The sequence below is a fragment of the Poecilia mexicana genome, unplaced genomic scaffold (genome assembly GCF_051168715.1).
Source record: "Poecilia mexicana isolate PSO_F unplaced genomic scaffold, ASM5116871v1 scaffold_22, whole genome shotgun sequence".
NCBI lineage: Eukaryota > Metazoa > Chordata > Actinopteri > Cyprinodontiformes > Poeciliidae > Poecilia > Poecilia mexicana.
In genome coordinates this window covers 10893301-10907069 of record NW_028263391.1, presented here as the reverse complement: position 1 = coordinate 10907069, position 13769 = coordinate 10893301, and the positions used below count along the sequence as shown (strand labels likewise).

Below are 13769 nucleotides of genomic sequence, written 5' to 3'. Positions count from 1 at the left end.
ACAGTTACAGTGCAGCTTTGGAGCAACCTGTGGCTCCAAAGCTGCACATGACAGCTTTGGAGCCATGCACACATGGCATTTTAGCCCACATACATTTTTAGCCAAAAACAATCAATCAACAACAATGCTGGAACAAGTCTTTTTTTTTCAGAAAAAAAAGATTAGTTTTACCTATTTTGCTACTTTCTGGATTTTTTTTTGTTCTGATGTAAAATAAATGATTTTGATTTTTGTTTTTTTACAAAATTTTTAACTATTGTGAACAAATGTGTTTAGCCCCCTTGAATAAATATTTTTTTGTAGAACTGTCTTTTGTCTCAATTACATTTGTAAATGTTCATGGGTTTGTCTCTGGCACTTTTCACAGGTAGAGAATTAATTTTAGCAAAAACAAACAAACAAAAAAAAGATCAAGTTCAAGTACCCCTTCTGATTGTTTGGAGTGTCTTTGAAGAGAAATGTTGGCGTCTTTGTCCTCTTGCATAACTTAGTTTTCTCTGGGTACTAATATTACTACATAACCCTTTGAGGATAAGATATAAAGATGGATGGACGGGCAGATAAATAGATATATGGGAATTTTGAGCGTGTTACTTGCAACTTATATTAAGAGAAGCTCATAGTAAGGAAATCTATGATTTACTTTGTGAGTAAATTTCCTTGCAGAATCCCTATGGCATGTCCAGACATAGCCCATATAACCACGCACTTGCTTGTGGAATACATGCATGCACATTGATCTCGTTGTAGAACCAAAACTGTTCTGGGCTGAAGCTGAAATAACACTGCAGCAGAGAAGGGATGTTTTGTCTGCATGTAAGCTTCCCTGTCTTTGCAGAAAATCAAAATGGGCTCGGGCTGGCGGTTGGGGGGCAAGTCAATCGTCTGCTGACAGCAGCTGGAGGAACAAGTGGTCTCTCTGTTTGGCACTGTCAGCTCGCATGTGTCTTGTCAGACCAAAGACAAAAACTAAAAAAACAACAACAACAAAGCAACGGATTTACTACAGGTTTCATGTCAGAAGCTCCTTAGCTTGCTCTGGTAAGTTTATTCTCCCTGATTTATATAAAGACAAAAAGATAAAACAGCTTTTCTGGACTATTACAAAAATATGAAATGGAAATTAGAAACATGTGACTATAACTTACCTATCATGGAGACACTGAGGTTTCCCAGAAATGATACCATGACTCATCACAGTAGGTAAAAGATCAAAGGCGGGTTTGTCATTGTCTCGCCCACCTCATTGCCCTCTTCCATATATGGTTTGCAGGCGCAGATGTCCATTGGGGAGATCCCTTTCCTAGTGATGCCATTCATGGAGCGGTTGTTGACAATGGGGGCAATGGGCTTCCAAATATAGAGATGGGGGTCACACTACTTGGCCTCCAGGGCCTAACTTCGTGGTATAAATTGTCTGGCCATGACATCTCAACACCTCTTGTTTCCGTACTCAGGGTCCGGCCCCCGCTTACTAATCTGGTGAGTATCAACACGACTGGCTCGCACTAAATAATTATATACTTGTTTTGTGTTCTTTTTCATTTTCTTTTTTTTTTGTTACGATAAAGTGGGTGACGGATTTTAATGCAAAATAGCACTGGTTCCACTTTCAGTTAGCCTGTTTGCGATCTTCTGACTGCGTTGGATGATCTTGTTGTGCTAACCTGAGGGCTGCAGGCTTTAAACTTTTAAAAGACTGACAAATACCAGCCTTTTATACACTAGTCTTTTTTAAAGTAATCTACTACTGGTCCATCTCAACAAATCATTTTATCGTCAAGGGTGGATTTTGTAAGTAATCTTGAAAGAAACACTAACATATTATATAGCTTCATAAGACAAAGTCTGATCTTTTTAAGATGCTCAGTTCTATGCATTGTGATGAATATGTTTTACAGCTAATGAAAGCTAAAACAATTTCCCAAAATAAAATGTGAACGTTACATAAGATTTAAAAAAGATGTTCTGCTTTCTGTTATTCTGTTTGAATTTTCAGATCTGGATTCTGAACAAATATGTTAAATCCAACGTTTTCTTTTTTTTTTTTTTTTTTTACAACAATGACTCTTTGTGTCCTTTGATGGCTATCGCTGATGAAAGTAGAGCTATAAATCACAAGCATGGTTCCATTCCGGTTGGCTTAATTGTGGCTACATGCTGCCCTTTGTGTTTCAGAGCTGACAAGATGTGTGATGACGAAGAGACCACTGCTCTGGTGTGTGACAACGGGTCGGGTCTGGTGAAAGCCGGGTTTGCGGGAGACGATGCGCCACGAGCCGTGTTTCCTTCCATCGTTGGTCGCCCACGTCACCAGGTAAAGAAAACTACTCAACATACTTAAAGACAAAGAAAAAAAGTCATAACTTGAATAATTACACAGCAAAAACTAGTAAAGTTGTGCCAAACAAGTTCATAATCCACACAGTTCTCATTTCTGTGCTCACACAATGAAGCATGGCTTTGTTTCGCATCATGAGGACTCAAACACATCACTTCATATTTCTCACGTTTGTCATATTTAGGGAGTCATGGTTGGCATGGGCCAGAAGGACTCATATGTCGGAGATGAGGCCCAGAGCAAAAGAGGTATCCTGACCTTGAAGTATCCCATCGAGCACGGCATCATCACAAACTGGGACGACATGGAGAAGATCTGGCACCACGCGTTTTATAACGAGCTGCGGGTTGCCCCTGAGGAGCATCCCACCCTGCTCACAGAAGCCCCTCTCAACCCAAAGGCCAACAGAGAAAAGATGACTCAGATCATGTTTGAGACTTTCAACGTGCCCGCCATGTATGTGGCCATTCAGGCCGTGCTGTCGCTGTACGCATCTGGGCGAACCACAGGTATGACTGAATTTTCAGCTGTGCTTTTTATTCACAGAGATGGTGACACTTCTGACATGAGAAATTTGGCTCACCTCCCAGGGCAGCATAACCAGGGGGCCACTGTTGGCCCCCGAAGCTTTCCTCTGCTATTTGACATTTAATTGTTTATTTCCACATCTTGTTAGATTGAACTGGGTGCACTCTCGTGCTGTGCGCAGTATAAGCTCTGAAGGAATATGGATGTATGTCACAGCTGGTTAATAGTCCTGATGTTGGTATCCATTTTAAAACTTGTATTCAGTACTAAAAAAATCTAAAAAATTTAGTGTTTACATGGAATCACGGCAGAATTTGACAATTGCTGCTTCAATGTTTAAAATGTGTCCACTGAATAAACATGACATACATAAATGCAACAGATAAAGATGGGTAAGAGATTAACGATCCTTTAAAAGACAGATAGTGATTTGTGAAATGAAACATGACTATGAACTTTGGTCGTCGGTTGCAGGTATTGTCCTGGACTCTGGTGATGGCGTAACCCACAACGTGCCGGTTTATGAAGGTTACGCTCTTCCTCATGCCATCATGCGTCTGGACTTGGCTGGTCGTGACCTCACAGATTATCTCATGAAGATCCTAACAGAGCGAGGATACTCTTTTGTCACAACTGGTGAGCCTCAATTACGAAAAACTACAACAGATTTAGTGGATGACAACATGAGACATCGTATTTAAACAGTCTAGATGAACAAAAATGGCCAAATAAAATAAATTCAAAATAAAAAAAAAGCTTAACTGTTCAATGAATTATCTTAATAAAATGCCGTTTGCTCTTTGAAGAAAATTTAAAAATGATTAAATCTTTTCAGCTCTACTTGTTTAATAGCTAGAGTATTTAAATAATGACCAATAATTTTCTGACAACTTTTAAAACGATCAACGTCTGCATATCTGTAGCCGAGCGTGAGATTGTGCGCGACATCAAGGAGAAGCTTTGCTACGTGGCTCTGGACTTTGAAAACGAGATGGCCACCGCAGCCTCCTCTTCGTCTCTGGAGAAGAGCTACGAGCTGCCCGACGGCCAGGTCATCACCATCGGGAACGAACGTTTCCGTTGCCCAGAGACCCTCTTCCAGCCCTCCTTTATCGGTGCGTAAAGGTGCACTCAAACATCCAAACGCCCACATTAATATCACCTACATGTTCTGTGATCGGCTGAATAGTGAACAAAGTGAGTGGCTTAGCAATAATAATTTAGAAATTGTATAATTGTTTGTTGTATGAATTGGAAACCCCTTTACTTCTGCCCTATACACAACCAAACATACCCATTCCCATCACAAGGCGATGCCACCCCCCCCAGTCTCTCTCTCTCTCTACTCTATTTTTCTAAAAAAAAAAAAAAAAATTGCAAGTAATCTGAAAATAAAAATGAATGATGAATGGACACCTTGATTTCAATACAATTTTAGAAAAAAAATGGCTTTCTATCTAGAGATTTTACAAGTAACAAAATGTATTTAGAAACACCCATAATCTGTCTCTATCTGTGAAAAGCACGGATAGAGACATCTGTGATTCTCACAGATGTCTCTGTGATTCTCACGGATGTCTCTATCCGAGGTGACCCTCGTGGTCAAAAATAGTTGAAAATGTTCTTCGTTAGTTTTCACAAAAACGAAAAAAATCAGTCCTAAGCTGTAATGAGATATCTCTGGTTAGTATTCATTCGACAAGTCACATGTCTAATTATGTAAAAGTTTGCAAAAGAGATAATTTCATCCCACTGCTTTCAGAGACACTAAAGTAGCTCTTCAGCATGATCAACTTTTTTCTTTCTTTGCTTTCACCATGTGCACCACAGGGGAGTTCTTATTCCCACTGACTGAAATGCAGCTAACTCTTTTGCATTTCAGTCGTATGCATCCCAAACAATGGTGCTCTGAGTAGAAAACTATATTTTCTACATCAAGGATCAAGAAGGTTCAGAAGCAAAATGTTTTTCTTTTAATTCATGTAAAGTCTGAGCTGGTGTGAGATTTGCTTACATACCTAATTTTAAAGTGATTCTTCATTAGACACCTAGAGAAAGGAGGCATCTTCTGAATGAGATTTGAAGCAGTAATGCTAAATGCTAGTTTTTCAGAACTTTACACTCATAGGATTCAGAGCACGGCTGTTTTCATTAAAGATCACAGGTATTGTCTCGTGACAATACAAGCAGCCGTCTGATTTATGTTTGCAACTGCTAGTGGAGCTCTCCCACTCAGCGCCTGTTCCGACAGCTGATGGTGGCGCGCTTCTTGCTACAGATGATTCCAAAATACACTCATCTGTTTCCATTCACAGGCATGGAGTCCGCTGGTATTCATGAAACTACGTACAACTCCATCATGAAGTGCGACATCGACATTCGTAAGGACCTGTACGCCAACAACGTCCTCTCCGGTGGGACCACCATGTATCCTGGTATTGCTGACCGCATGCAGAAAGAGATCACTGCCCTGGCCCCCAGCACCATGAAAATCAAGGTAATTCAACTCTCTTCAAAATGTCTTGTTACATATTGTATGGGGCAGGTTCACACCATCATAAATGTGCCTTTGGTTTAGATTATTGCCCCCCCTGAGAGGAAGTACTCTGTCTGGATCGGCGGCTCCATCCTCGCGTCTCTGTCCACCTTCCAGCAGATGTGGATCAGTAAGGAGGAATATGACGAGGCCGGACCCTCTATAGTCCACAGGAAGTGCTTCTGAGGAACTTTATTTTCTTTCTCTAACCATCCTCTATTATCTTCCCAGCAATTTATATCTTGTTCAAGGCTATGTTTATGCATTTGGAATTTATAACAGGATATGTATATATATTTCAGAATAAATCATTTTTAAGAATTTGTTTGCTTGTTTCCTTGTTTCTTCCTTGACCCTGGACAGCAGTGGCTCTCTGAGCTCTGTCCTTTCCTCACGTGATGGCTGAGTAAAGGTTATTGAAGATTTGAATTAGAAAAGATTACAGTGAGAGAAGAGGATCAGCCACCTCATGAGAAACTTTCATTTAGCGACAACACCGGGTCACATGACCCCTAACCCCGGATTGAACAAAGCAAATAAGAAACCGAACAATGGCAGCAATAATAGCATTACTCTTAATATTCCGAAGAATAACACTGCTTAGAATTAAGATTACAGTTAATAATGCTGTTATTAATATGATAATATTAGCATTGTTATTACTTCTATTGTAATGATCATAGATAGGTTTCGAAATTTCAATTAAAGAATAATCTAATAATCTTAGATGTTCTAAGGTTTTAAAAATAAAACTAAAAAAATTGAATTATAAACAAAGTAGGTTTTATAGTGATCTGCAAGTTTGGACTTTCAAATTAAAGCCTGTCTTTAAAAAAGAAAAAGAAAGCCTCACTTTTCATAGATTCCACATTAGTAATAGAATTAAATCTGATATGAAAGTAAACTTTGCTGGCATTTCAAAACTTTATGCATGTGCCACAAAATACGGACATCATACGTCGTTTCAAATGGAGAGACGATGATACACGAGATTATGTTTTTCTTTTGAACTGAGTTTTAGGGGAACTCATCACATAAAATCTAACTTTTCCAGTTTAGGTTTATTTTCATACATCTGGCAGGCGCTTTAATCAAAAGCCCCTTACAAACAAAAGTTTAACAACACAGCTTTTTACGAAGGTAGGCTTTCGAATCTTGACGGGCTTCAAATACCAGAGCTGACGGATGGTCCAACTAAACCTGCAGTGAAAAGACAAGTGCACTGAATGCACACTTCATTAGAGTAAGCCCAGTGCAGCATGACAAGTTACAATCTCTGGGTGTTATATGGAGCAAAGTATCATATTTTGCTTCTATTTTCAGACTTCAGTGAGAGACGCAGAGAGGCAGACAGGCAGGCAGGCCGCTTCATAAAGCGATTAACAACTCGGATGGTACTTTCACTCTGTCACTGTATCCACAGCGTCATCTTCGCTCGAGGTGGAAACAACAGCTCTGCCATCCGGGCCAACAGCCTGTGACATAGGGAGGGATACCTCTGGGCAAAAGAGGGAGCTGTTTTCTCTACCAGAAAGAGAGGAGAGGCTCCATTTAGCCGAGAGCCGACTCCATGGGATACAAATGTTGAGTAAAAATAGAATATATATATATATATATATATATATATATATATATATATATATATATATATATATATATATATATATATATATATATATATATATATATATATATATATATATATATATATATACTTCCATATTTTAGTATGTATAGGTTGTCAGCTATAACTTATTGCAGCAGACATTTTTAATAGTGTATTTTGCTGCTTGAGTTACTTTTTTTTTGCACAAGTAACTCAAAATCTTGATAAACAATTTCCCATTTACAGAAAACTTTTAAAAGAACAATCCTCCTTCCTGACTGATGGACTTGGAACATTATTTATTTAGAGTTAAGGCCACATTAAATCCTGTGCCAGCGATGCGGTGCCTTGTACTGGCAGCCTATATGTCACGAGTATTCAACCAGTTTCAGTCTCACGATGAAATACAGTCCATCAGTTTATTAATGAAAATTAGACAACAATCCTGATCCTTATCCTGATCAAAGTTTGTTGCATGCCATGTAAGGGACACAGGTTGCAGAAGAGTCTGCTCTGGTCAGATGAAGTAACAATCAACATCATACTCCACAATGTGTGGTAGACAACTCCCACAGTACTAACCAATGGTGACACACGGTGGTGGCAGCATCATGCTGTGAACAAGTTTACCTTGAGTAGAGATAGAAAAGCTGGTTTAGCATTGATGGAAAGACTGATGGAGCTAAATATGGGGCAATACTGGCTGAGAACCCAGTTAGCAGTTGGGTCAAAGGTCAAAGATGAGTTCAATGCATTAGTTATGATGAAATAGTTAAGATTTAATTAAATGTATATGTTAAAGCGCAAGCAGCCTGGAATGGAAATTGGTGGAAGGATTTCAAAACTGAGTGGTTTAGTTTAGATGTGTAAAGCTTGCAGAGACACAGCCCCAAAAAACTGAGTTCTGGTTCATGTGAGCTGAATATAAATACAAAACAGTCTTCAGATTTTTATTGGTTAAAAAAAAAAAAAATTAAGCAATTTCTCTACCACTTCGCAATAAACAGCATGTTGATCAAGACAGAGTGGTTGCAGTTTCAGTAGCTCTGTGGAGACAATCGAGACTGTGCAACTCTTAACAAACCAGGCCAGAGCAGGATGTACAGAACCTGATCCAAAACCTTAAAAAACCTTGTGAAAAAAAAAAAAAAACAAAAGTCAGAACCCCTGGCACTCCAGGTGGAGCTACACCGACTTGTCTTTGTGTACGTGACGCAAAGGAGGGGGTTGTGTGTGCGCGTGTGTGTGTATGCGTGTGTGTGCGGGGGGGCGGGGGGGGTGCATACTACTTAAAGGAGGATTAACGGTGCAAGACATTAAATCCAACCTGCCTCCATCCAGACACAGCGCACAGCCAATCAACCTGATCTGAAGATCGAAAATAGGAGGGCTTACAGTAATCAGCCCTCGGAGTCTCATGACAAGGAACAGTGTGGCAGCGTTGTGGGAGCGCTCGGCACACACAGCAGGACGCTCACTGGCGCTGCGCTCTCAGCTCATAACCAACCAGATAGCGCGAAGAGAGACAGAAGGGGGGCGGGGGGGACGGGGACGGTATAGGAGCATCCAGTGACGGATGCGTTTTTTAGCTTGATTTTGGACGCTCTGGAGTGTAAGAACATCGGGAGACAGGGAGAGGCCGTGCGGGGAAATTAAGCCGGGTGCTTTTTTTTTTCCTTTGGAGGGATTTGACCAGAGTGCCCTTGTATCGTCGTCTCCTCCGGATGATCAGCAATGGGGGAATGGACTATACTAGAGAGGCTCCTGGAGGCTGCTGTCCAGCAGCACTCTACTATGATAGGAAGGTAAGATGATGTACAAAAAAAACAGACAAGAACAAACCGAAGAAACGCAGCAGCCTCCAGGATCGTCTTTAGCATGGCACCCCAGTCCCCCGTTTCTGTGTTGTGGCTCCAGGATCGTCTGTACCGTGGTGTTCAGTGGTGCTTCGTGTCTGTGTTGTGGATTTTTCTTGTCTTGTTCCCCAGATCTTCTTCTTGTTCTTCTTCTTCCATTTTTGTTGCTTCCTTTTTGTCTTCCTCCTAAACGAGACAGCTCAACTCAGATGACAGCTGTCTTTTAGGAACCTGGGATGGTGCTGCAAAGTCAAACAGCCTAAACTTAAAATTCATGTGTAGCCGTTTCGTGTGATCATTCATCCGTTCATTCATTTGGTGGCTGGTCGTTGGGTTTGAGTGGTGGTAATGCACTCAGAGGAGGGTGGCAAGAAAGAGACATCGCCTCACTTCATTAGCATGCTCACACACACAGGTACAATCACGGCAACGTCGATTGCTGACGTGTCATGATCATTAAATCACATTCGTCGTAAGAAACGCATTTCTCAGAGAGCGTCCAGTTTCAGCACTGGACAGCTCCTTAAAATTGCATAAGGGCGCTCCAACACTGAACAAATAGTTGAGATACATTTTCTCATTGCTCTGCTTGTATTCTTGTAAGAAACACATTCATTTATTTATTTATTTTTTCGCCGAGCGTCCGTTTCAGCACTGGACAGCTCCCTAAATTAAATCCGAGCGCTCGCTAAAGGACATCTGCTAGACGTGCACACAGTGGCACATGGTTATGTTTGTTTGTTTGATTGCTTTATAGGCTCACAAACACAAATATGAACTTAAAAGAAGCATTTTTTTTCTTTCTTTCTTTCTTTCTTTTTTTTTTTTTTTTTTGCATGACAATGTACCGTTTCAGCATTTGACAAAGTCCTAACTTAAAACCGGGCGCTCCTAACACGGAATGCCAACAAATTGCACAATTTTCCAAAAAAAAAAAAATGTTTTGTTTGCTTGGTTTCTAGGATCAAAAGACACATTACATTTTAAGAAACTCCTATCTTCTCTCGGAGGTGATCCTGCTTCGGCAGGGAACAGATCCCCAAATTAAAGTCGGGCTCTCTCGTTTTCCATCTTTGTGTTTGCTTTACGTTTTGCATTGTTGTAAAGACACATTTCATTAACCAGAGCGCCCTGTTTCAGCCATGGACAGCTCCTTAAGTTATATCCCAAACACCCATACACTGAACACATTATTTATTTATTTTATACACATTTTTTTTCTCCTTTTTGCATATCTTTGGTTTGCTTTCGACATTTATTGTATAGATCGTTTCTTTCTTTTTTTTTTTTTTTTTAAAAGCGCCCTGTTTCAGCACCGGGCAGCTTCTCTTGGGTCGTATTCCGAGCGCGTCCACACTAACGACGTTTATTGCACATATTTTCACATTGTTGTGTTTTGTTTTCTTGCTTTTTAGGATCCTACTAACAGTGGTGGTCATCTTCCGGATTCTAATCGTAGCGATAGTTGGAGAGACTGTCTATGATGACGAGCAGACCATGTTTGTTTGTAACACCTTACAGCCGGGCTGCAACCAGGCATGCTACGACAAGGCATTCCCCATTTCACACATTAGATATTGGGTTTTTCAGATCATCATGGTGTGCACGCCTAGCCTCTGCTTTATCACGTACTCTGTGCACCAGTCGGCCAAGCAGAAGGAGCGGCGGTACTCCACGGTCTACCTGACGCTGGATAAGGATCAAGATTCTCTGAAGCGAGACGAAAGCAAAAAGATTAAGAACACCATTGTGAACGGAGTACTCCAGAACACTGAGAACTCCACCAAAGAAGCCGAGCCGGACTGCTCGGAGGTGAAGGAGATCCTAAATTCGGCCATGAGGACTACAAAGTCCAAAATGAGGCGTCAGGAGGGCATCTCCAGGTTTTACATCATCCAGGTGGTGTTCAGAAACGCGCTGGAGATTGGCTTCTTGGTGGGCCAGTACTTCTTGTACGGGTTCAACGTCCCGTCCGTGTACGAATGTGACCGCTACCCCTGCATCAAAGAGGTCGAGTGCTACGTGTCCAGACCCACGGAGAAGACCGTGTTTCTGGTCTTCATGTTCGCGGTCAGCGGGTTCTGCGTGGTGCTGAACCTGGCCGAACTCAATCACCTGGGCTGGAGGAAAATCAAGACGGCCGTGCGGGGCGTGCAAGCCCGGCGGAAGTCCATTTATGAGATCAGAAACAAGGACTTGCCGAGGATGAGCGTGCCCAACTTTGGCCGCACGCAGTCCAGTGACTCTGCATACGTGTAAACAAAAAAAAAACAAAAAACAAAAAAAAAAAAAAAATCAACCCATGATGGACATGATGGACAGCTCCGCACGCCTAAAATTGTGTCATGATTTTAAAGAGTGGGCAGATTTATTTATTTACTTAATTTACTTTCTGTTTGATTTGGTGATACTTTATGGACTTCGAGACGAACGTGGATCACACGTTGGTTTACTTTTACTTATTTTATTAATGCACTGATGCAACTTTTTAAGTAACGTGTCTACTTAAAGCGTGGAGACCATGTTGAAGTGTTCGCAGATTTACTCTTTCTTGGGCTGAACTTGAAAAGAGCAAATGCAGAAGAAGAAGAAGAAGAAGGAGAATAAGAAGAAGAAGAAGAAGAAGAAGAAGGAGAAGAAAAAGAAGAAGAAGAAAAACACTTGCACTAAAAGAGGTGAACACATGAGAGCTTGATCGTATCCAAATGTGCTGACATTTTTTTTCTCCACCCATATTTCTTTTATATGGCACCATTAAACAGGGAAAATATAGCATATTCCTACCAGATTTATATATACCCATTATACATATATATATAAATATATATATAAATATATAAATCCTTACTGGTTAGCTAAAATACATCAGCTTGGTCAACTCTTTCTTCTTGTTTGTTTTTGTTGCCTGTGTTGCACCACTGACCTTAACATATGTAACCATTCCATTGCTTTCTAGCTATAACTTGCAAAATAGTATCTGGTAAATTTGCTGCAAAAAAAAAAACGCTAACGTCTGTGAATTCCTTAATTTAAGACACACCAAAGCGCCCACTGTTTTTATTTGTGAGTGTTTATTTTCTTGCTTTTCGTGTAATCAAGTGCCATACTTGTACATAGACATTATATAAATTATAAATATATGTATACATATGGATATATATATATAAATATAAATATATATAAATATATAAATATCTGATGATAGTAATAATCATGAAAGCTGATTCCTTGCTTGGATTATGCTCAATACTGGCCAATTTATTATTATTTTTTTTTGTTTGCTCCAAATGTATTTGATGTGGTTTGACTGAAGAAATTAAGATATTCAGATTCTTTTTTTCTTTTTCCTGTCTTTTATTTTTGGAAATGTCTGGGGAAAGAAATGAAGTGCTAGCTTTTTTTTTTAAGAAAAAAAAAATAATAATAATAACAAGACTCCCTCCAATCACAGCTGATCAAATCTGAAAAGAAAAAGCACAAAGTTGAATTTTTGTCAAAGAATGGGCAATTACAATCTGCTCTGGTGCTACAGTTTTTCATAGAATGGTTTTAAATGTAACCTTCTGAACCAGAAAGAAGAAGAAGAAGAAGAAAAAAACATCTTTTTTTTCTGTGGAAAATAAAAATGGGATTCGTGTACACCAGAAATGTGTGCGGTGCGGTACTTTGTGTTCCCTGCTGTGGCTTCTTTTCATCACAGAGGTATCCGGTGGAAGTTGTGTCTTGCTGCAGTGAAGATGTTAGCCACACCCACTACTGCAGGACACACCTGGTGCAGGATCTCATCACTCTGCAATGTGTTGCAATTCTAGTGCTGCTTCCTTGAGACACATCAATACTTTTGCTCTGAGATAACGCAGCGTGCATTAAACCAGCGCCAGCCCTTAAATGTGCATTCACAGGCTGTTAGTGTGACATTAATGTGCTCTACTCTACAGGGATAACAAACAGCTAATCATGCCTCTGAATACGTGCACTTTGCTCATCCCATCTTCTTTAATTTGACAAAGGAGGCAGCCAGAACAAAAGGAGGAGAGGGCATTGTGCTACTTGTGAAGGTCAGAAACAAAAGATGGGGAGAAATAATAAGACACAAAGTGTTCAGCTGTATAACCGCAACAAAACAAGGGAGGAGGGGTTAGGGGAGATATGAGAAAGAAATGAAGACCTTTGGAGATGAAATGAAAAATCTGAAGCTGTTGATAGTTGTTCTGGGGGAAGGACTCTACGCCCATCTCCCCTCCCTCCCGCCTCCACTGCCCACCCCTCCCCACCTGCCTCACAAAGATGACTCTGCAAAGCTGGGAGAAATCAAAGAGCAGCTGTACCTGCACATCCATCTCCAGCTCAGCAGGGACCAGAGATTTTGTCATGAACTCAAAAAGAAAAGAAGACGAAAGCAGTCCTATTAATCACTGTCAGTGTGAACCAGCACCCTGTCATCCTCATTAGCCATGAATTCAACAGCCTATGGTGGAACGCAGTAGAACAAAATTACAGTTTCCAGAATAGTACATTACTTTCACAAAATTAGGTTGTTTATCCGGAGCTCAACCAGAATGTTCTTGTTCTAGTTCTCGTATATTCTCAGCCTTTTTCTCTGAAACACTCAAACGGATTCGTACAGCAGGAAAATTGTTGGGACATTTTCTGAAACCAGTTATGCATGCATGAAAATCAAGAGACCAAACAAAGAATGTGATTGCACCATGCACATAGGAGTTATTTCAAAAATAAAACTTTTTTTTTTTTTTTTTTTTTCTGAATGCCTTGGAAACTTAAATCACTGCGGTACAAAAGGGCTGGAAACAATTTTGATATGACAAGATGAAAATGAGAGGCAAGAAGCCTACAGACCGTCTTCCCAGTTCGGGTTTTCTTAAATCGATTTATATTTTACAG

At 40.3% G+C, this 13769-nt stretch overlaps 2 protein-coding genes across 2 annotated transcripts; both read left to right on the top strand.

The window, feature by feature from the left end:
- The first annotated feature begins 1282 nt into the window (after nucleotides 1–1282).
- Nucleotides 1283–5730, top strand: LOC106906445 (actin alpha cardiac muscle 1). The gene is made up of 7 exons (XM_014971727.2): nucleotides 1283–1482; nucleotides 2179–2317; nucleotides 2526–2850; nucleotides 3344–3505; nucleotides 3793–3984; nucleotides 5185–5366; nucleotides 5448–5730. The coding sequence occupies exons 2-7, from the start codon at nucleotides 2189–2191 to the stop codon at nucleotides 5589–5591; spliced, it is 1134 nt and encodes a 377-aa protein (XP_014827213.2). The 5' UTR covers nucleotides 1283–1482; nucleotides 2179–2188; the 3' UTR covers nucleotides 5592–5730.
- A 2595-nt stretch (nucleotides 5731–8325) lies between these two features.
- On the top strand, nucleotides 8326–12515 carry gjd2b (gap junction protein delta 2b). Its single transcript, XM_014971736.2, has 2 exons — nucleotides 8326–8816; nucleotides 10283–12515. The coding sequence occupies exons 1-2, from the start codon at nucleotides 8746–8748 to the stop codon at nucleotides 11124–11126; spliced, it is 915 nt and encodes a 304-aa protein (XP_014827222.1). The 5' UTR covers nucleotides 8326–8745; the 3' UTR covers nucleotides 11127–12515.
- The last annotated feature ends 1254 nt before the right edge of the window (nucleotides 12516–13769 follow it).